This window comes from Mus caroli, unplaced genomic scaffold, assembly GCF_978045245.1.
Source record: "Mus caroli unplaced genomic scaffold, Mus_caroli_1 scaffold_7, whole genome shotgun sequence".
Taxonomy (NCBI): domain Eukaryota; kingdom Metazoa; phylum Chordata; class Mammalia; order Rodentia; family Muridae; genus Mus; species Mus caroli.
Genome location: NW_028227262.1, coordinates 29,968,399 through 29,992,503, shown reverse-complemented (window position 1 = coordinate 29,992,503; position 24,105 = coordinate 29,968,399). Strand labels below are relative to the sequence as shown.

General features: G+C 44.9%; 1 protein-coding gene across 15 annotated transcripts in view; it reads right to left on the bottom strand.

The window, feature by feature from the left end:
* The window catches only part of Cacna1c (calcium voltage-gated channel subunit alpha1 C), a 623,917-nt gene that overhangs the window by 61,792 nt on the left and 538,020 nt on the right, over positions 1–24,105 (bottom strand). For all 15 annotated transcript variants that reach the window (XM_085840086.1, XM_085840073.1, XM_085840074.1 and 12 more), the window contains 8 exons: positions 21,799–21,905; positions 19,079–19,166; positions 9,119–9,226; positions 8,358–8,410; positions 7,933–8,079; positions 5,870–6,071; positions 4,273–4,431; positions 3,553–3,663 (listed from right to left, as the gene is read on the bottom strand). In XM_085840086.1, the coding sequence (XP_085696212.1) occupies positions 3,553–3,663; positions 4,273–4,431; positions 5,870–6,071; positions 7,933–8,079; positions 8,358–8,410; positions 9,119–9,226; positions 19,079–19,166; positions 21,799–21,905 (975 nt within the window). The remainder of the gene's footprint in view (positions 1–3,552; positions 3,664–4,272; positions 4,432–5,869; positions 6,072–7,932; positions 8,080–8,357; positions 8,411–9,118; positions 9,227–19,078; positions 19,167–21,798; positions 21,906–24,105) is intronic.

Here is a 24,105-nt window from a genome sequence, read left to right as displayed (position 1 = left end):
CTAAAGGCTCATCCTAACAAGCCCCTGGTCTGCTGTGTAGATCCCTGTCTTCTGCTTTTTTTGCTGGAGTAGGGTCCCTTTGGAATTTTAATTGAGATTGTCTTGAATCTATATATGATGTTGCAGGGAAGTAGTGTCGCAGCAATGAGTTTTCCAGCTTGGGAACACATCCCTTGTGTTATTAATTTTTGTTTAATCATTGATATAAAATTTTAGTTTTCTTTTTGCTATATTTTTATACACTGGACTTTTTTCAGTGTTTATCATACAAATTATCTTAATTTTCTGTAATTATTGACATTTTAGATCATGATAGGAATATAATCTAATTAAAGAACTATTTAATTACCTTTTAACCACTCCAAACAAACCTTTCCACAACTTGCACCGCATACGCATGCAGAATTAATTATCATGCAAGTGTCTTTTGCCTAATTTCCCTACATCTAAGGACAGAACTCCTTTGGCATCCTGTGAGGGGTTCAAGTCACCAACCCTTTTCCTTGGATCACCCCTACATTCCCCAAGCTGCTCTGGGAGGCAGAGTCTTTAAGTTTGTGTATACTAACATCTCATATTTTTTATAGTTTTTTTTTATGAACATAGTATGGATTTATGGAGTTAGGCAGCTGGATTCAGGGCAGAGGTTTTCTTGAGTAAATTCATTTTACATAGAGTAGTGAGGAAAACAGACATGAATGAGAAAAGATCACCAGCATCAATCACTGTAGAGAAAATGGAAGAAAGAAGCAGGGCCTATAGATCAACCCATCAACCAATCAGATATGAAGAGGATACGGCATGGGAAATCAAATCAGGGACAGCTCCAGAGGGCATGGTCTGAGCTATGAGTAATGCCAATTGCTGTGGTTTGGATGTTAAGTGTCCATCAAAGGACTATGTGTTAAAAGCTTGGTCCCCAGGGTGGTGCTATTGGAGGAGGAGGGTGGAATCTCCAAAAATAAAGCCTACTGAAAGGAAGAGAGGGAGGACAGGAGGGAGAGGGGAGGGAGGAAGGGGGCAAGGGAGGGAGGGAAGAAAGGAGGGGGAAGAGGAACGAGAAGGGGAGGGTAAGAGAAAGTAGATCACTGAAGGCCTACTCTCTGAGAATTGTAGGATTCCAGCCTGCTCTGTTGTTGATTCCTGGTTACAGATGCAAGTGTGTTGCTCCTACACACAATCCTGCCACCATCTACCACTCTCTCTGGAAGTACTGATGGGAGCATCCTACACGCAAGCCTCCAAAGCTATGTTGTAAGCAAGTTGCTCCAGGCACTTTGTAGTTATAATGCCAGGCTGACTAACACATCCTCCTTCTCTGTTCTTGCTGACTGCCCTTTCACAGGGAACTCACACCACACAGTCAGGGAAGGTAGAAGTCCAGTAGCCATTCGTCTTTCAGGTCTGATAGAAGCCATTCATGCCATGTCTTGGGCAAACTCGAGTTAGGTATTTCTCCCAGAGTTCTGAGGATTTCTGAGTGGTATGCTGCCTGAAAACTCAAGGGCACATTTCCCAGCTTGTTTATCAGTGAAGAATACAGTTAATGAGGGTGTAGGCGACCAGGCTCCACTTTATCCTCTCCTCAGTTAACTAGTCAACTGTCTCTGGTCACCCACACTAATAGTCTTCACTCCTCTATTGCTTGGGTTCCTTTTGAGGAGTTCACAGAAGAGATCTCCTTGCCATTATCTCGCTGTGTGAGACGGCTCTCTTCTGTACCCAGGAAAAATCACTCATATTTCACCCTGTCTTCTCAGGACAGAAAAATCGTCATTGATGACAATAGGAAACCTAATTGGTTATGTCTTAGAAACTGGTTTGCTCCTTCATTGGTAGGATACATCAAATGTGTGTTTCAGGACAATGTCAATCTCGTGGGCTTCCCAGAGCAGGTGACTTGATGCACTGTGTATGCTAGAGACTGCAGGCTCTGGAGATTGCCTATGACACCAGGGACATACCAGACTCCACTGTGGGATAACTGGAAGTGAAGAAAGCTCCCTAGAGATTGAGAACTGAGGCTGAGGCCCAGCACTCCCACTCTCCTGGCCTGGCTCAGGATGCTATGTGTGATGTTTCTGTGTTCTCAGGCATGGAACCTGGACTAGGGCAACATGTGGGTGGCAATGCTCGTGGGTCCCAGAGAGGACAGCCACAACCACTTGGTCTTCTCCAGGCCAGGGCACAATTTATCCCCTAATGGTTTGACCTTGGAAATATATATGATAAAGAGCATATTTCCTTCTTGGAGGTAGGGACACGCAATTATTATCACCATACCAAACGAGATTGATTTATTGGGAGTTTTCAAAAAGTATGAAAGACCCCAAGGTGTCCTGTGTTGCAAGGAAGACTCAGTGTTTGTGAGTCTGTGTGTACCACCTTCAAGTGCTTCAAAGGTTGTCTCTACTCTTTCTGAAAAGTACCCAGGAGAGTCCTTTCCATGGAAGCACCCGTGTGAACAGGTCCATGTGACAGAGAACATAACAGCTCCCTCTCTTAATATTTGTGTATTACGATTGTGGGTATGTCACTTCCTTCTTCCCTACAGCAGGGATGCTAACAGCCCAGGAGGAATCCTACAACCAGTTAATCATGGGCCAAGTCAAACAAACAGAATATAGTTGGAGACCTGTCATTTTGCCTCTTGCTGTTCTATCGTGTATCTGGTCAAGATGGTGAAGGAAGAGGAGGAGAGGAGGCTTGGAAAACAGGTTAGTTTCAAGTCTCTAAGGGTGATCCTCCAATCTTTCACTACTCTCTAGGAAGTGTTAGGGTAGCTACAGTTGGTGTTACAGCTGCCCTCTGAAGTAGGCCTCAATCCCAGCCTGTGAATGCCAGAGATTCTGGCCTGTCTATGGAGGTCAAGGACAGTACACATCACTTCTACTAGCCTGCTCTAGTGTTACTCCTGGGACAGTGGGCAGGGTTGGTGAGGCTGAGTGACAGGTAGTCAACCTTATCAGCTCCGCCTCATTCAGACAGTGCCAGCCTCTTCTCTTTGAAGAGGTGCTGCCTGCAAAAAGTGATATTGCAGGCAAAGTCTGCAGGTGACTCCTCTTCCTGTGCTGGAGGACAGAGGAAGCAATGGCAATATGTCTGTGGAGGAGCCTGTGGCATGGAGTCCAGGGCCCTGGGCAGACAAAGCGAGGACTGGACGTCTCACAAGCATTCATTCTGCCTAACTAATGAAATGGGAGAGGGATAAATCAGGGACCTTCCTAGATCTTGGTGGGGAGCTGGGTTAGGAGAAGTTTGGCTTGCCAGTTATGGAAAATGGAAGGAGAAAGTTTGGAGCTTAGCTCATAGAAAGACAGCAGTTCAGGTCATGAAGGAACCTGCTTCTTGTGTGTCCCAGTCATGGGTCAGATGATGAGGTAAGGCTATGTTTTAAGGAGTTGGCCTGGTTCTCCTCTTGGCCACTGTAGCTTTTAGAACACTCTTCAGAGAAGGGATGGCCCTTCACTGGGAAAGTCTCCCTTTACCTCCCTCGTCCAGTGGACACACGCCCACCCCATCCCATCAAACGACTTTCTCTCGATGGCCTACCTTGGGTTTGAAGGCAATGAGCTTCAGGATCATCTCCACCGTGAAGAGGCCGGTGAAAAGCATGTTGAGTATATTCATGGCGATTTTGAAGAGGCAGCTCTGGCCATAGTGCTAAGTGGAGGGAAGGGGAAGCCTGTGAACAAGAGCCAACAAGAACCCAGCGTCCTTGGGCTCCTTATCATTTCTGTCCAACCTTCTCAGATGCCCCCATTTCTACAGAGATCTTCTCCGAGCCCTCCTCAGGGCATCCAAGTGGACTCTGGAGACTGTAAGCTCTTGCCTTTCCTACCCTTTCTGATGACAGGGGTGGGAGAGAGAGATCTGAGTTTCTGACAATTCCATGTTGACTTTGGGGAGTTGCTGGTACTTGAGAGCCCGGGCACACACTGACTTCCCTGTGATAGGGGTAGGTGTTGAATCTCCCTCCATGCCCCCCAGCTTGTGATGATGGCGCTAAGCCTACTCTTCCTGGGTCTCTACTCCTCAATTCTGTTATCAACCCAGGGCCCCAGGGATTCTTTCATATGGTTACAGAGGAACTTCACCTCCAAGAAGCAATCTCTCTCTCTCTCTCTCTCTCTCTCTCTCTCTCTCTCTCTCTCTCTCTCTCTCTCTCTCTCTTATTTTCCCAGCTGCAGGCAGGTGACCTCTGGCCTTGCAACTCCTTTTACCCCATCCTCCCTCAGCATTTTCCCTAGGCTAGCCCCACCGTCGACTGACCTGCATGGCCAGGCAGATGGTGTTGAGCAGGATGAGAACGAACATCAGATACTCGAAGTAGGTAGAGTTGACCACGTACCACACTTTGTACTGGTGCTGGTTCTTGGGGATGTACCTTCGCAAGGGTCGGGCCTTGAGGGCATATTCCACACATTGTCTCTGGAAGGAACAAAGGAGAATAAAAGTACATGGGGGTGGGTGCATGGCAGTCAAAAGTAGGATGCGTGTTAAACCACAACCTGGGAAGGGATTCTTGGCCTCTAGCTCATAGCTGTAATATTAATGTGAAGCATGCTGCTGATTTCTCTGGCTTCCCTTGCCATCAAATCCTATCCAGATTGCAAGTAAGGAGCTCAGCTCCTTTTCTCCAACCAGTAATGACCAGATAGAGCTCAGCAAGTGTTTGGTGCCTGATAAATACTGATTGGCTCATAGCCACTCTTGTTGGTTATGACCCACACCATAAATTCCCCCATGGAGTATCTCTTGCCTAATTTGTCATTTTCTTCCTTATTGTCTAGTTCCTACAAAATCAGAAGACCCAGAACTGTCAGGAGAAGAATTCTTGTTCTTATTAGAATCTTGGGAAAACAGAAAATGTCAGCCAATTTTTGTGCACAACACCCAAACCCCCAAATCAGAAACCAGCAAGCAACTCCAGTCTGCTTGACCCTTGGCCTCCATGCCTAATCCCCAAGCCTTGCCACCATGACCTCCCGCTTTTACATCTTTACTACAATGAACTGATGTTAGGTCGGGCTCTCAACATGCCTCATCTACACTTTCAAGTTGGCTTCCCTCCTTATCTTTCTTTCATCACTAAGTTTACACAGTAGCTCAAACACTGAATCTAAACCCAAGTAGCAGACATCAAAGCCCACAAAGGGTCCAGCTTTCCTGGCATGCATGGGGCTGGGCATACTGGGCTGTGCCCTTGTGAGTTGGCTTTATTCAGGGTGTGTTCCCACACGGGTTCCTCTGGGAGTGCAAAGACTGCTAATCTTGGGTTTCACAACTGTGCCCAATCCTAACTGCATATCACTCAGTTGCTAGCCCATCCCATAAGCTACCAGAATGTATTCCAGTCCTCGATGTCACCATGCCCCCCTGCTCAGACCTCTGTGTTGCTTGAGAAGCCATCCAAGTGGCTTCCTAAAACTGTTCTCCTGCCCACCGCCAGCTCTCTGCCCTCCATTGTCCTACTTTCTTTCCCCATTATCAATGATACCAACATACTTGGGCATAGTATAATGTTCCAATTTCTAGATAAGACACAAATTTCTTTCTTCCACATTGCCTGAAACAAAGTGTAGCTAAGTGAAACCTTAACAAATATTTGATGGTTGAGCACATTTTCCAGACATGGGATTTTTGAGGATTTAATGTGTGTCAAGTCTGAGAAATGCAAGATCCATATTTCTGCTGTAGGTATTTGGAGCAAACACCCCATTCTGTTGGGTGGTGGGACAGAGGATCTTGGTCTCCACACATGTCCCTCCAAAGGCCCTAGCCACACTGCTTAGTGGGTCCTGGGCAACCACATACTGCCCATCTCTAGGTGTGCTCTGCTTCCCTCCTTTCCTTCCCAGAAGGCTACCTGGTTCTTGTCCAGCTCACAGTTCTTGTACTCTTGTTCCCCCTGCTCCTGGAAGGTGACAATGACGAAACCCACGAAGATGTTCATCATGAAGAAGGCAATGATGATGATGTAGATGATGAAGAAGATGGAGATCTCCACACGGTAGTTGTAGATGGGGCCCTTGTCTTCTGTGTGGGAGTCAATGGAGCGGTACAGCAGCCTACAGGAGGAGATAGGCTCACAGAGTGACCTGGAGAAGCAGTGTCACCTCCATAAGATGATGGCACCACTGCTCCCAGGGGTCCCTGCAATCAAAGGAAACAGCTCCAGGCTGGGGCCAGAGGGTCCGGGCTCAAGTCCCATCCAGGCAAACCACAGATTCTCTTTGGCACTGAGTTTACAGCTGTCAGGTGGAAATGATAATCCCCTACTTTCCTAACTTACAGGGCAGCTGATATAATATATACACAGTGCTTTGAAACCATCAGGAGCTATTGAACTGTAACATTCATCACTGACCCCAATTTCAAGTACAGAAATACTGGTAAATATTGAAACAGCTTTGTAAACTGGCATAGATCAAAGGAGGTGAGGCCAAAGAAAAAGTATATCTGAGAAAGAAATTTATTTAGATATAATAAAATGAACATCACTCCAGATTATCCACAGCATCCACAGTAGTTTAGGGTATGCACATGCGTGTGCCTGCGTGAGCACGTGTGTGTATGTGTGTGTGTGTGTATGTGTCTGCCATCCATTGTGTGTGTGTATGTGTCTGCCATCCATTGTGTGTGTGTATGTGTCTGCCATCCATTGTGTGTGTGTGTATGTGTCTGTCAACCATTGTGTGTGTCTGCCATCCATTGTGTGTGTGTGTATGTGCCTGCCATCCATTGTGTGTGTGTGTGCCATCCATTGTGTGTGTGTGTCTCTGTGTGTGTGTGCCATCCATTGTGTGTGTCTGTATGTGTCTGCCATCCATTGTGTGTGTGTGCCATCCATTGTGTGTGTGTGTGTGTGTGTCTGCCATCCAGTGTGTGTGTCTGTGTGTGTGTGTGTGCCATCCATTTCAGTCTGGGCTATGGACCAGTTGAGCTTGTTTTTCATGGACCAGGATGATCTCCTTCTCTTCCTTTGTAATCACCCTGCTACATGGCTGACCTCTGAGCATCACTTCTATATTGCCATATGATGGATGGCAAACCCCATCTATGCACTGCTAGATGGGGACACAGGTACTTAAAGATACAAAGAGTACCACATGGACAACAGTCTGCTACCAGCAATGCTGTGTGGAGACCACTGAGTTGGTCTAGTAGAGAAAGTATCTCCTTTGCAGAGGGACTGGACCCCTGGCTTTTGTCTCTTTCTTACTTGATGCTGTTAATGGAAGCAAGGCTTTCTCTGTGGAGACTGGTACACAGTCTCAGCAGACAGAGACCTCTCATTTATCCTTATCCTTCTCAGCTACATGTGGGGGAAGATAAACTGGAACTCTGTGATGATGGAAGGTTAACACCAGAGACATTTTCTGTACTTGACTCCGAAATGCCATACATAGAATGGCATTATAATGGCAGACTCCTAATCTTGTGACTCATACTGAGCTTGGGAAAAGGAGTTAAAAGGTGTCCATTCTGGGTTGGAGTTCCTAACATGCTGAGTGTATACTGAGTCTTACACCACTTGTACAACATACACAAGGCCCACCGTAAAATATTCAGCACATCCCAGTCCCAATAAAATCTTTTCTAAGAGATGCTTTTGTTTTTGAGATAGAATCTTACTATGTAGCTTTGGCTGGCTTGGAACTCACTAGGCTAGCCTCAGACTGTCAGAGATCTACCTGTCTCAGGGATCTACCCACCTGTGCCTCCCCAGTGCTGGGATCAAAGGCATGGCCCACCATGGCCAGCTAAAAGCTTATGTTTCTTCAGTGATTATATTTTACAGTTCTCCAAACAACCTCACTGCCTGGGGACAAGCCTGACTTCTGGAAAGAATTCAGGGAATTAATAAGACCCCAGGTGACAACTGGAGAGCCATGCCTTGAACTTGTGAGCCCTGATGTTCATACTCACTCTGGCCACCCTTCGAAGGTGGAGACGGTGAAGAGAGCCATCATGGCTGCCAAAACATTGTCAAAGTCAAACTTGCTGTTCTCCCAGCTTCGAGGCTGGATAATGGGGTGATCAACCTCTCCATCTTTGTATGTGATATAGTTACCCCTGAGGAAGGAAGCAAAAGAGGTAATCATGGGGTGTCCTGTATCTCTACCACCAGTGATTGCTAGCATGCTAGGTGGGATGCAACCAAACTATCCACGCACCAGAAGAGTCAGTGGATAGAATGTTGAGGAATAGATGAAATCACATTTCACAAAAATGAGGTCAGGTAATGGGATGGGCCAGAGGACAGTCTTCACTCTCCTCTAACCACATCACCGTCCCCTTCCCCCTGCCCGGTTAACAGCCCTGGATCTGGGAGTCTGTTAGTGTAAACTCACTTGCATTCTGCCTCCGTCTGTTTAGAACTATCCGAACAGGTATAGAGCTTTCCCTAGAAAAGAAGAATGAGGTGATCAGAGATGCTCCTCAAGGGACAGATCCGGCAGAAGACGATCAATGAGCATGTCTGTAGCACAGTCCTGAGTTTGAGCTTTGAGGATAACAGAGTCCGGATGCAGAGGACATGACTCACATTCAGAGCTGAGGGTGTAGCCAGATTCAAAAGCAGGGAGCACCAACCTTGGAAGGCTCGGCCCTTTGGGAAGGTCTTGGAAGGAAGAAGAAAGAGGAACTGGGTCTGGAGAGAGCTTATGGAAAGAAGACAGGGGAAATTTGTACAGTGGTGGGGTGGGGGTGGGGTGGGACAGAGAAAGAGTGCTTCAAGAGACCAGAAGAACTAAAGAGATGGAGGCAGAAAAGCAAAAAAAAACCAATTAGCCCTCAGGCTGGATGGTATAGTGTGGACAAGCTGCGACTGCTAGCAACTGCTGTGGACTTTGAGCCAAGGACTGACACAGAGGTTCCAGAGCATGAAAGTCATCTGGGAAGAAGTGTAGCCAATTGAAGGGGGACACAGCAGAGAACACACAGCTCTTTAGTTGGGAGAAGCAGGGTTAACTTCCCTCTACTTTCTTGGTCTGGAAAGTTCAAGAAGGCTGTGGTCAGGTTCTGTACACGTGTCTCAGACTGCTGTCCCCTCTTGGATCCGTTGGCCCCCTTCCTTGGGAATGCTGGGGAGGGGAAGGAGGCAGGACTCTACCTTGAAGAGCTGGACCCCAATGCAGGCAAACATGAACTGCAGCAGAGTGGTGACAATTACGATGTTCCCGATGGTCCGGATGGCCACAAACACGCACTGAACCACATGCTGCAGTGGGAAAAAGGGACAGGAAAAAGGGGATAAGGTTTCAACATAAGCATCGTGAGCCAATCCCTGGGCCCCTCCAAAGCCAGGGCAGGCAGAGCCTATGCTCCAAGTGGGAGAAATCAGGCTCCCAAAGGCCTGGAAACCTTTCCAGAGCCACACTGATGGAACTCATTGGATGCAAAGGGCTCCTTGGCCTCTGAGTCAGGACAGAGATATAAGTCCTTCTACACTCTTATCTGAGTGGTCAAAAGAATATTAACTCAAGGGCTCCGCCATTGCCATAACCCTGCCTTTGCATCTTACCTAAGTGCAGGAGTGCTATGTGTGCTCTGTGACATCTGCTGAGCTGGGTAAGGAACAAACAAGGGAAATTTAATTGCTCTGAAGTCCACTCCTTGGAGCCAGCCCTGTAACTGCCATGTAGACACCTTCTAGGAACCAGTTGTCAACTTTACACATCCCTACATAAATCCTAGCCCCTGGCAAAGAACACTGACCCATTCCTTAGTGGCCTGTCTCAGTCTATAGAGAATGAATAAACTTCTTTGCGTATGCTATCTTGGTGGAGATCTTTGTAGTCTGTAATCTTGGCTGTGGTTTCTACCTAATGTTATGGTGGCCTAAATAAGGGCTCTGCCTTGGTTTCCCTTGGTCTCTTTTAACTCTGGAGCTTATAGTAGCTTGTTGATCCCATGAACAATTGAAGATCTGTGGTTGAGGCTACTCTTCAGTGATATCCAAAGGCATGTAGGGTGTGTGATCCTGCATGTCCAGCAATGGTTCTTGGGGCTGGGTTCTTGGGTCCACAAGGAAGGCCTTGTTTCACATTTGCAATGAAGGAACTGTAACGAAAGCTTTTCTTCAGTGGACCATGAAGGCAGTGAGAAGAAGAACAGCTCACTATAGGCAGAAAGGGCTAGCTAGGAGCTACTCTCTTTTTTTCTGGGAATCTCCTAGGGCTTTCCCCCTACCCTCTGTATTTATATTTTTCTATTTCCTCTCACTACTCTTTCTCTGTACTCTGGATGCTACCAGACCTCCGGGGACCGCCTGGTTGCTGGTGACCCTCCCTCAGGGATGCTGTAAGTTAGAAAGGGACATTCCAGGGGAAGCCTCTGACTCTGTTGATGGGAGAGAAAGAGTTCAGTGTGTCAAATGTCAGTGTCTTGTCATCTTCCACTTGGTGTGCCCTAGGGCAGGGTCTACTCACTCCTTATGCTTGTCAGAGACAGCCTGGAGAATCTCTTCAGGGATGGAGTAGGGATACCCCTCTCAGGTCTTCATTTACCAGTAAGGGCTTATCCCTCTCCTTGGAGTGCTGATGAAGGTGCCCCCTCTGTACTCCTCCCCTTTTTTCAATCCTCATAACCATTTTTCTTCCCTCTATGTGATCGTTAATGTTAGTTATCACTTGACAGGATCTGGAAGACCCTAGGAGGCATCTCCCAGGCACCCTTAGGATGGATTATTTAGCTTCTGGGCATGCCCGTGAGAAGCTATGTTGATTAGGTTAATTGAGGTGGGAAAGCCTACACTGAAATTTGGGGAGCAGTGTTCTGTGGGCTTGGGTCCCGGAGTGCATAAGAGAGAGAAAGCAAGCTGGACATAAGCACCCTAACTTGTAATTTCTATTGTGTGATGTGACCAGCTGCTTCCGGCTCCCGCCGTTTGACTTTCTGCCATTGTGTTCTGTGCCCTTGGTCCATGAAGTAAATCATCTCTCCCTTGCTCTGCTTTTGTCAGAGTATTCATTTTCCCGAGATACAGGAAAAGCAGCTAAGACACCGTAGGGGTTACCATGGGAAATGCTTAACTGAGTCCCCTAAAGACTTCCCTTTGGGCTGTCTTCTCTTTCGAGCACGAGGATACAGAACATGTGGCTAAAATGTTGACATTTGTGCCTGGCGGTTTTTCTTCCTGGCTAGAATTTCTGATCTGCGAGACCTACAGAAAGTCAGACTTTCAGGTTCCCCCAGGATGGCACATTTCCCTTCTAACACTTGTTACTCCAATCCTGCATTCTCTGACCTGCACCTGAGACCTTATATCCACTCCCAGACTAAAAGTTTTGGCCACTAATGGTACAATATGGCTTTCTCTACTTGCAACCACCAGCCATGGCTGCAGTCTCACCTCCTGTTCTGGCCTCTTCCTGTGACCTTTCACCTTTCTGTCTAGCTTCCTTTCCCTCTGAGCTGAAGCAGAGCTCTCTCTAAATGTTCAAGGTCACTGCCCAGATGAGCTCTCGTACACGTTTGTCTGGGGACGTCATATGAAAAATTCAATAAACAGAACTCTCCCCTCTCCTTTAAACATTTCTTACCAACATTGATTGGTCTAGTTCCATTAACCTAACTAATACAGAATTCATTGCCCGTGCCTTCACTGCGCCCTTCTCAGTGTTTAAGTAAAACCCTGTATCTCTGAGATATGAATTTACTACCTGGTTTCTACTAGAAAGCACATTCTGGTTGTGTTGTGTCTGTTCATGATACTTATCTTTACGAAATTGTCTTAATGTGTCACCTTGTAACCTAAAGAAGAGCTGAACAGCAAAATCTGTGGCCACTTCGTTTCTATATCTTTCAAGAAGGTATCAAGTGTCATTCCTGGGATATGCTTAGTTTTAAGATTTATCTGTATATATTCAAATGTGAACATTTTAAGATTATTTTTAACGTTACTGACCAAAACACATTTTCAAGATCTGTATCTAGCCAAGACTAGATAAGATACAACATGAAAACTAGGAAATAAGAAAAAACAATCCCTGTTATTTTGGAAACTAATCACCCTACTGAAAGGCAGATAATGGCATCTTAAGATTTAAAGATAATCCTAACATATTGCATTACAACATAAATATAATGTTCCTTTGATATTGTACTTGGAGCAATAGTTTACTGAGGCTTCTGGTTTAAAAAGGAGAAAATAAAAAAAGGAGAAAATACTTGAAATAAAACACTTGTTAAATGATTAAAATCTTTACTGTACAGGTAAACAGATGACCCCAAAGTAAAGGTGATAAAAAGAATTAGGGAAAAAAGGATTCTGCCTTCCGGTTGCCATGTAGACCTAAAAGGCCAGATGTTGCTTTTTGAATAGAGACAATTTCTAAATGCTTATTATAATCAGGATTATTTTATTTACATATACATATATATAAACACATATGACTTATTATATGTGAGTATATTATATAACATTATAGATGATGTATATACTATAATATACATAAGACTTACTATATCTATTTTATATAGTAAGAATTATTATAATAATAAAAATCCATAACAAATAATTTAAGTTTGTTGAGGAAAATGTCTCCAGAACTTCTCACATTTTGTGTTTCACCTTCCTGTGTTTCAAGTACAGTTGTGGAAGACAAGATGTAGCTGGGGTACAGCCAAACAGGGAACTCTCTCTCATAGGCCTTTGATGTCACCTGATGGCATTCTTAGCCATAAGTTGCTGAAAGTTTGGGATCTCTTGGTGTTTTCCAAAAGGACTTACCTAATAATCAGAGGGTATTAGATTACACACATCGACACTGAGAGACTAGTAGTGTTTCTTCTATCTGTGTAGAGACCAAAGGTAACGGGTTGTTTTGTTTTTGGTTGGTTGCTTATTGCAGTGACATTCGTGCCACCATTTGCAGCAGTGGGATACTCCTGCCAGGACAGCTGTCATTTTACCTCACAGGGTTCGGGTCAGCTTGATTTCTCCGTGTTCTATGACTCAAGTATGACCTTCACCAGTAGGGTCTTACCATCAAGTTCTAGAGGATATTCAAGAATAATGGCAAAAATCCATAATGCTTGGAGGTTCATTGTACCCCACTGGCCAATACATCCAAAAGGAGGTAACCCATTCCTGGTACTGAACTCAGTATTTGCTATCCTGTGGTGTCCAGTAGGGGCGTGTTCCTACCCCTGTTTTAGAGCAATGCCATTTAAACTATTTTATATGTGTATATTATATATTGGAGGACTCCTCTACAGTAATAGGTTTCCATGTGACTTTTTCAAAAGGGTGGTAGTGTTAGTGATCCCCTTTCTACTCTGCTGATGTGTTCCTACCCCACCAAAATATCACCTCCCCCATTATTCATTCCTGTTTCTATAGTACAGCCCCTTCTCCCAAGGCTCAGGGATGATCCTAGAAGAGGGGCAGAAGGACTGTTGGTGAGAGCAGTGCTGTGCAGGCCTGCGATGAAACTGTTGTATGGACACAACAGGGCACTTGTACATATTGACTCACAGCAGTTGTACCAACATGCCCAATATCTGCACAGGCTCAAGCCATAAAATCTCCAGCCTGGAGGAGAGAGGCTGGCACACAGTCCTACCTTTAGCTGAGGAACTATTGTCAAGTGATAGCTGTTGGTAAGACAGTCCATTTTTTCAAGGGTGTGACTCTTGTCAATCAACCACAGTCCAGGTGGTGGCCTCACACCCAAAAATATATGGGCAGTATAAAATAGACTGAATGAGTTAAAAAAAAAAAGAGGGCATGCAGTTGTGGGGGACAGGAAGGTGGGGGTGGACCTGGAAGGAATAATGGGAGCAGGGATGAATAGGTACAAAAATTGCATGAGATTCTCAAAGAATTAATAAAAATATTATTAAAACATTTTCAATAAAATGGCTGTAAGGCTTAAAACTTAAAGAAAAAGAGATGACATCAGTATGACTAAATTGCTTATAATGAAAGGTTATTACAAATTCTTAAGGTCAAAATTCAGTACCCTGAGATAAAACTGATGCCTGAGGAGAATTAAAAAAGAAAAGGCCCAGCGACCAAGGATATTCTATTTTATTCTTTTATCAAATAAACCATTTAAAACTTGGTGATCAGATCCCATCCCAATGCTAAAATGCTGAGACTGTGTTTACCAATGGGGGAGTCTCCTTTACCTGGACGGCTACCACCTCAATAGTAGGAGAAATTCTTTAAGCAATAATTATTCATACTTGGGTACATATCTGTTAAATCACATAACAATTATAAAATTTATTGTAGTTGACAATATTTAAATCTATCTTTAGAGTTTGACCCACTGTACAAAATTCCATCCCTCTGCCTGAGATCTTTAGTCTACTAGATAGGTAGGTAAGCAAGCAAGTTGCACTAGCTGCCAAAAGAGCTAACGCCTTTGCCTCCTTAGCCTAGGTCATTCTTGTTGGCTCTATGAAATCTAAAATCTACTTACACCTCTTGGGAATCATTCATTAACTATCTCTGCATTTAAAAAGTATTGGGTGTCCCATTACAATTAGGTAAATCAATGAACAATCCTGTTCTTTCTTTCTTTCTTTCTTTCTTTCTTTCTTTCTTTCTTTCTTTCTTTCTTTCTTTCTTTCTTTCTCTCTCCCTCCCTCCCTCCCTCCCTCCCTCCCTCCCTCCCTCTCTCTCTCTCTCTCTCTCTTTCTTTCTTTCTTTCTTTCTTCCTTTCTTTCTTTCTTGTTTTCCAACTTGACCCAAGCTAGACTAACCTAGAAAGAAGAAGCTCAACTGAGAAGAAGCTCCCATCAGTTTGCCTATAATGCTGGATGAATGATTTCTGTGGGATGACTCAACCCACTAGGGCAGTGCCACCTTAGGCGGAGAGTCCTGAGTTGTATAAGAAAGCAGGCTAAGCAAGCCATGAGAAGCAAGCCAATAAGCAGCACTCCTCCATGGCATCTACTTCAGCTCCTGCCTTCTGGCTCCTGCCTTGACTTCCATTGATGATGGACTATAACTGTTAAATGCTAGTAAACCATTTTCTCTCCAAGTTGTTTTTGGTCATTGTGATAGCTAGTTATGGTTGTCAACTTGGCTATATCTGGAATCAATTAAAACCAAAGTAACTGGACATGCCTATGAAGGATTTTCTTGATTGGATTGCCTGAGGTGGGAAGATCTCCCTAAATCTGGGCCACACCTTCTGGGGGCAGCGTACAGCAAAGGACAGGGAAAAGGAAGCTTTTACATTGTGCCTATTTGTACTCTCTACTCTCTCTCATTGGAAAGTTTGTCTATCTGTGGCATTCCTTTGCTGGTGATAGAGCCTACTTCTTTGGGATTCCAATGTAGCATTCTTGTTTATCCCTCTCAGACTTTCCTGGGAATTCAGTATGAGAATGGGACTGCTGAGACACTCAGTCTCTTGGGCTGAGCAACTACAGAATCTAAGATCCCTAGTGTTGGACTATAAGGCACTCTAATAAATCCTGTATATGTAATTCTATCACTTCTGTCCTGTTAGACAACCTGACTAATACAACATAGTGTTTATCACAGCAATAGGCTCTGAGGACAAACATTTTACCAGGTTTGTGTACTATTGCTGTTACAGACCTGAACATGCTGCTTTGGGAGGGTTGTAGAAGGGCTTTGAAATTTTGGGCTGGAAAAACCATTGGGTGGTCATAGCTTTACTAGGCTGCTATAGGAGCTTGGATTACAGACAGGAATGCTGAAAGAGGTGCAGACAATGGAGGCCTGGCTTGACTACCAGAGATGTTTGAGGGATATTTTGATTGAGGGATGTGTCGTCTGGATGGATGGAGCTGAAGAATCAGCCGTGATTAACAAGAGACCAACACCATTAAAGTGCAACCTTCATTTTGGTGGGGCAGTCAGTGCTGGTTATCTGGAGCTGAGACATTAGAAGTGATTAAGAAGAGACCAGCATCACTGAGGTGAATCTTCTAAGAGTATTTTCTCAGGGTCAGCACACAGAAGCTGTGGTCCAAAGAGGCTGGCACTACTTCTCAGGCTGGCAGATAGAGGTGGACCTGGTTTTAAAGGCATAAAGGGGTCATGGAAAGTATCTAAGGCTTGGCCCTGGGTTGATGGGTTAGAGTCCTTAAAGAGTGATCTGGAGAGTCCATTGGTGAAAGTGTAGCTTCAGTTGCAGTGGAGACCCCAGTTTTGGAGATAGCAGTGCCATGGATTGACTACCAAGGACCAGCCTGAGACTGTGAGATGGGCTAGGGAAGCGAAGCTGTCCAGGCCTCTGGGAACTCAGAGGATCCCCAGTGAGGCCCAGATGTCAGGCACTGAGCTCCTTATGCTCATTAATTTTGATTTTGCTTTTAATTGAGTGTGATTGTGCCTTGGTTCTTCCCTTTTAGAATATGAATGCAACTTTGTGGTATAACCCACAGTTAAAATATGGAACTTTTAAAGAAACATTGTATTTTTAAAGAGACTTTGAACTTTGTTGAAAAATTTGAAAGACCATGGGACTTTTAAAGTTAAACTATGTTTTACAACATGATATTAATATTAACGTGACATCCTGGGGACAAACAAGAAGGGAAACTTTACGGTTTAATAGTGATATGTTTGTGTGTCAAATTAACAAGGGGCCAATAGTCTCAGGTATTTTGTCAACTTGACACAAACCAGAGCTAACTGGGAAGAGGCATCTCGACTGAGACAATGTCTCCATCAGACTTTTGTAGGCAAGTGTATGGGATATTCTTTTGATTAATGATTGATGTGGAAGGGCACAGCCCACTGGAGGTGCTCCTACCCCTGAACAGGTAGTCCTCAGTTGCATAAGAGAGCAGGTTGAGCCAGCCATGGAGAGGAAGCTAGTAGGTAGTGCTCCTCCATGGTTTCTGCTTCAGTTCCTGCCTTAGGTTCCTACCCCAACTTTTCCTCATGATGGGCAAATAAAACTGAAATAAATTATTTCTTCAAGTTGCCTTTGGTCATGGTGCTCACCACAGCAACAGAAACCCAACTAAGACACATCTTTGTTAAACATTGCATGTTTTCTTTTATATGTTGGTTGTTAGCTCTCATGTCTTGTGTATTTATCCTGCAGTAGACGTGGAAATCTGGGAACTAGCAACGGACTAGTGGATGGGGAGCACACTTAGGAAGAGGAGGTCGATTAGAGGAGGATAGATGAAAGTAGAGGATTGAGATCCTGGGGACAGAAATGGTTAAGCAGGTATCAAAATGATGGGGCTGAGGAAACAAGGGGATGGGAAAGGGTTAAGCAAAATGAAGTGTGCATGGAGAAGTCACATGGGAGCTCTGACCTCACAACCAAAGCAAACATTGTAATAAAATGGGAGAGAAGAGCACATATGAAGGAATGGGGCCATGGAGGATACTGAGAGATGGGGCATGGTGGTTGAGAAAATCAGACACAGTGAGTGATTTAACCAAAATTAAGGATGTATGAAGAGGTCTTATGAATCCCATTAGTTCTATCAAAAGAGTTAAGAATTCTATCATGGAGGGGGAGGGGCTTCTGATACCTGACTTTTGTCGAGGAGCTAATAGCAACTGATGGCTTCTGAGAGTCATTTTTCAATGAAGGGTAGGGGGCTGGCCATTAGTAGAGTGCCAATGCCCCAGTAGATACCCTCTCCCCATGTACACATGAGTAACAGTAATGGGATTTATTATGGGAGTAAATTAAGAAGACAAGAAGTTGGGAGGAAGATGGGAGATGCTGATAGGGGGTGGTGGGTAGCAGGTAGGAGGACCCAAAGGAAAGGAGTGGGGATAGACAGGGCTGAGATACATTGTAGAAATGTATAAAAATTTCAAAAGAAAACAATTGGTAGCACATGAAGACATGAACTTTGCAGATGAGTGGATAATAAAAATGTGGGACATATACACAGTGGAGTTTTTTTTTTCAGTCATAAAGAAATGTTAATGAACTTTACAGGAAAATGAATGGAACTGAAGAACACTCCATTATGCAAGGTGACCCAGGCACACAAGGACAATAATTGCAAGTTCTCTCATTTGCACCCTGGCTTTTAATTAAGTGTGTGTATTTAGGTGGGAGCAAATGTGGCTAATCTCCAGGAAGCAGGAGAGGAGACAACAAGATGGGAAGACAGAGGAAGAAGAAGCAAGAAGCTGGGGAGGGGGGGCAGGCAGCAGAGCACATGAGATAGGAAAATGGAAGAGGGAATACGGGGGCAAAAAGACACAACAGGGATGGGGTGAGCACGATGGGAGAAGCAAGGAGACAGGAGATAATCAATCAGAAGGAAGTATGCAAATTCCACAAGTAGAAAACCCACTATGCTGTGAGCAACTATAATAATAAATGAGTAAGTAATTAAACAACAACAAAAACATGGTATTTGGAATACCTAAGCTGTGAGCACTCATATTTGGCTCCAAAATAAATCACCTCTTAGTCTCCTTCAGGGAAAATTTGTGGGTTGGTCTCTCTCTCTCTCTCTCTCTCTCTCTCTCTCTCTCTCTCCTTGACAAAGGAGTAGAAGACCAAATAATATGTTAGTTAACTCAAAAATAACTCCTCTTTGCCTTAGTCCTACCTATGTGAACGTTACCTAAGTGGAAGAGTACTGTGTATGCTCTGTGGCATGTGTCTGCTCACCCAGGTTAAGGAAAAAATGAAGGGAATACAATTGCCCAGAAGCCTACTCCTTGGGGTCAGCTCCTTAACCACACTGTAGATGCCTCCTGGGAACCATCTGGGAGAACTACTGAATGCTATATAAACAAACTCTAGACCCTGGCAAGATAGGGCCAACAACTCCCTAGTGTCTTGGCCCTTTTCTGTGTATATCAAGTCAGTAAAATGCTTATGCCATCTTGATGCAAATTAGTGCTTCTGGGACGCCAGCCTCAGTGTTCATCTTGCCAAGAGTCAGGTACACAAAGACTGACTCGTCACCCAAGCTACTATGTATTTGTGGTGCGATACCCATTGAAATATTTTGCTTAAGAGTGACTCTAAGATAGTAGACAGTTATCTCTCCATCCTATAGCCCATCCCTCACCTCAGCTGCCACCAAGCAGAGGGATAGCTAATGTTTACTGCATTGATGGCTGCCCACCCAGGCCCTCTTAGTTCACCTTTAGCCCCTTGGCCCTGTTGATGGCCCTCAGGGGTCTAAGGACTCGCAGCACTCGTAAAATCTTCACAACGTTGATTGCGCTGGACCTGGGAGAGAAACAGGGCAGGTGGTAAGTTCCCATACCTGGGTTAGAGCACAGATGTTATCCAGATATCTTAGATTTAAAGAAAAATGCAGAATCTGTCTCAGGGACTGAGAACTTCTATCGCTTACTGCTAAAAATCAGGGGCCTCTTTGTGACCTTGGGGCAATCCTGACAGTAAAGACACAAAAGGGGAGGCGGGGATACAGCTCAGGTAGCCTGCATGCTTGAAGCCTTCGTTTGATCGCCAGAAATAGAGATGAGGCCCCAAACCCAAGTCATATAATATAATATAATATAATATAATATAATATAATATAATATAATATAATATAAACAGATATCTACAGTGTCAAAAAAGGACAGGGAAAATAAGCCAGATCCGAATTCAGTCCCCATTGCTCTCACCTACCAGCCGAACCACTGAGGACACAGTTCTTAATATTTGATGCCCTCATTTTTCATCTGGAAAATGGGGCAGTAATTCAGATTTTTTTCCTTGGTAAAGGAGGATTATGGAGATTCAAGAGGAGAGTCTGGCCACATACTGTGAGAGTGTTAAGTAAAATGGTGTATCTGCTCTCCTGCCCCAACATCACTGCACTACATACCAAGTGAACAATGGTGAAACTCCAGGCCTGGTGGTTGGAGCTGGCAGGTATGTGTAAGGAATTCTGGACTATTTTCAAGCACAACCCCCAGGGCATGGCCCACTACAGTATATACACTTTGCCATGGGTCAGGACACGCTCAGGCTTCCAAGAAACAGTGGTATCCCAAGAAGCATGGAATGCCAAGGTCAGAGCAGAATATCTGGGAGCCTCAGTCTATGGTTTCTTTCTGGCGGAGAGTGGTGGCAGGCACTCCTATAAGCCCTTCAGGAAGGCAGCTAGATGGTTTCTGTGGGTCCCATCCAAGCGGAACTCACTAACCACACTCATTGGTTGACAGGCCTCTGCAGTGTTCTCTGACCTGACGTGCTAATTAAAGTGTCTTCTCTAGCACTTGACAAGAGGACTCAAACTTGCCTGGGACCAAAAAAAAAGGGGTCTGACGGGCAAGCAAGTGCTGATTTTATTCTTTCTGGGTTAAGAGGGAGCTAGTACAAAAGACCAGTTTCTCTGCTTCATGGATCTTTATTTCCAAAGACACAAAGGGCATTCTTATCTATCACTGTTCCCAGAGCATCACCAGGAGGCAGGCAGTGTGGACTGAATCACAATGAAAGGAACTTAAGAGACAGATGGAGAAACAACAAAAATCAAACAACCAAGAGAAGGTTTTGGTTCAAAGTGACTCGGTGACTTGGGGTGGCACTGGGATGGGAATCTAGATGTCTAGCCTCCCAGAGAAATTTGGGGTAATATAGCCAATTATCAAAGAATAGGCCCTCTATTTCACCGTCCCCCATATCACTATGGAGGTTAACGGTGAACCAACCTGGGGAAGGAAGACCCAAGGTGCTAGGGGCTAGGGATACAAGCCTTTCTCTGTTTGGTATACATAACCTTGGACAAATCTTCCAATTTCCTGAACACCAAATTTTATAATACCATTTTATAATAGCATTTTCCTTGACTACCTTATAAGTGTGTGTGTGTGTGTGTACACCACCATGGAAGAATACATATGTGTAATACATATGATTAATAAGCACAGCTGTTAGAATAGGCAGAAACTCAGAGTCAAATTTCCTTCAAGCCTGAGCAAGGTTTGACATGTGACCTCAGAGGGAATCAGGCTAGAGAGTTTTAGAGCTCATGGCTTGTACTGGTCCATCAAAATCTCCAGGGATAGATTCTTTTTAACTCACCCAGCAGGTTCCTCTGTGCAGCTAAGGTTAAGAGTCAGTAAATCCCCAACCCCTCTTCGCCCTTTTCTTTCTATAACACAAGTGTGTGCAGTCCCCAGTTCTGTGTATGCATGTGTGCGTGTGTGCTTTGATTGAGGACAGAGGCAGGGGTATCATGGAAAGAGGCTGAGGTAGGCCAGGGTAGTCATAGCAATGACAGGTTTGGGCAGCTGTAGGGCAGCCTCAGGGATTAAGCACAGTGATCGAGACTCAGGCAGAGACAGGGAATCCAGATATTTGTCTCTTTATAATGGGGCCTGTACCTACTGTGACAAAAATTTAGACATTTAAACAAATTCTTGTGGATCAATATACCCTAAGTGTCAGATCATGGAAGAGACAGATGAAAGAAATTAAATAGGACCTGGTGGTGCAGGCCTATAAGCCTAGCTGTATGGGAGGCTAAAACAGGAAAACTAATTTCAAGGCCAGTTCTGGCAACTTAGTATGACCTATGCTAAATACAAGTAAAGAGAGCTGTGGCTGTTGTTTTATGGGAGACCACTTGCTTAGCAAGTCAGACCCTGTGTTCAATACCAAGTACCACAAGGAAAGGGGAGGAGGAGCAATGAGAGGAGGAAGGAGAGGAGGAGGAGGAAGAGGAAGAGGAAGAGGAGGAGGAGGAGGAGGGGAAGGAGAAGGAAGACTCAAACAAACATTATGGGCTATTTTAGGCCCTGCCCATTCCAATCATAGTCACAGAAAGAAGCCCCCCTCCCGACTTTGCTGACTCCATTGAGATCCATTCCCAGCTGCTTGGCCCATCTTGGGTAGAGGGACTCACTGGATGCCAAAGGAGATGAGGGACACGCTAACCACCAGCAGGTCCAGGATATTGAAGTAATTTCGGCAGAAAGAGCCCTTGTGCAGGAAAGCCCCGTAAGCAGTCATCTGCAGGGAGGCAGAGAACATGAATGAGTGACCTTCCCAAGCTTCCAAGACAACATTCAGACACCATGCTTCCTGCCTACAGCATCAGCATCCCCCTGGAAGAGCCCAAGCAGTGCACAGGGACAGCAGGACGGACTGAAGGAGACACACTGCCAAGAAACCCTGTAGCCATTCATTCAACCACCAAAGAACTTTCCCAGCTCTGGACAAGGGTCAGGTCCTTCAACCCAAAGCCCTTTCGGATTGGCACCGCCATGCTTCTGTAATGTTCCACTATGCTTCACACCCAGGCCAACATGGCTCCAGCCCTCGGGGCCCTTGGCTGCTTCTTCATAGGTTATGCTTCCACTATGTGCACACCTCCTAACTTCTTTTCCACATTTTACTCTTAGGGCCAGTGGAGGCAGCAGGCACCAAGGGAAGGATGAGACATGCCCAGACATCCTGATTGATCCAGGATTTAGTTGGCTTCTCCACTCTAGAAAATCTCTGTCTTCTGCACACTGGTTTAGCTTTCCTCAGTGAGCTCTACTAATAATCTACTGTAATTAGCCTCTCTCTCCACCCTGGTCTCGGTAGTGCTTAGGATCCCTGACAACTGCATAACTTCAGTGGTACAGTCTGGTTTCTAGACTGTATCTGGGGTCTTTTAAAGACTAGGAGCTATGTTCAGAAGGGCAAGGCACAGCGGTGTAAAATACGAGCTCCGAAGTCACATGACCTGGACTCAAATCCCAACTCTACTATATTTCAAGCACTTTATGTGAAAAAAAAACTTAACTTTTCTGTGGCTCGTTTTCCTCATCTGCACATTGAGACAATGGTGACACTTGTCCCAAGGGTCGTGAGCATCAATGGAGTAATCATATATAAAATACTTAGAACATGTTTCCGCACATGGCATGCTCAACAGATGCGTTCTCCTTTGCTATAGCTCAGGTTTGAAATCTAGATTCCTCCCGTACAAAGGAAGTTGTGTCCTTATCTATAAAGTATGAGTGATATTTCATGTTTTTGGGAGGACCAGACAGCAAAGCAAAGGGAAAAATTTTCTGAAAATGTTTAAAACAAGATCGTGTAAGGTTATTGTTACTGGATCTGGCTAACATCGCCTCCTGTGCTAACACTGCTTGTAAGGAACTGTGCATTCTATATATTTGCGCTTTGCTGGCTGATGTAAAGGTTCACGATACCCAGGATGAGCCTGTGTAAAGCTACAGGCCATGAAGCATCTGCCTAAGAATTAAATTTGGAATTGATGGTTGAGAGACCAAGAGAAGCTTCTTGGTCATCTGGAGTCCAGATTTTTGCTTGGGAATCAGAGCGTGTCCAGGGTGGGACACCCAAAGACTCATACAAAAGCCAACATGGGGAAATCGGCAAAAATAGCTCTCGTGACCTAATTCTTCCATTTATCTCCTGCAGCAGGAGATCACAGGGGACCAAGAAGCTGTGTTCTGCAGCAGTCTTTAGAAGTGGGGAGATTACATAAAAGGTTCTAGGGTGATATGGTTATAGATCTCTCCCAAAGGCTACAATCTGGGGGGCTCACTGTCCTATGTCTCTGTAAAGACCTGGACCCCAGTTCATCTTCAGCAGAAAGTTTTGGACAGGGAGAGAATGTGGCTCACAGCACAGTTTCTGTCTCCTGACTTTGGGTTTGCTTTGTCCAAGGCCCTAGGAGTAGACCAGCCCTTCAGAATGTGTGAGAATGATGGATGAAAGCAATGGACTTGTGCTCAGGCAAGAACAGAGTAAGAATGGTTCTGAGAAAGGGCAAAGAGATACTTGGAAGAGACAACATATTTTATTTTCAAGTCTATTTGGATTCATGGTGCCGGAAAACACCAGGTCCAGATACCTGAGCAAGTGGCCTTCTACCTTGTGCTACTGATGGTCACCCTCCTGGTCCCTGCTTCCTGAAAGCTTTAAGGCTTTTCTCAGGAAAAGCCTGAGACTATGCATCTATATATGGAGCTGGGAGGTATGCTAGGAGACACAAGCTTCCAAGTTCCAAGCTAGAGGGGAAGCTGTCTCTCACCATCCAATCCGAGACAGCCACATTTCCAAGGCGTACCTCTAGGGAGAAATCCTCTCCTCACTTTGGTCATTTCCATAGCTGGCCCTGAGTCTGCTTTCCTTCTATGGAACAATCCTTTCCATTACTTAGACTAGCTAGTGTGCTCCCACCCATCCTGTC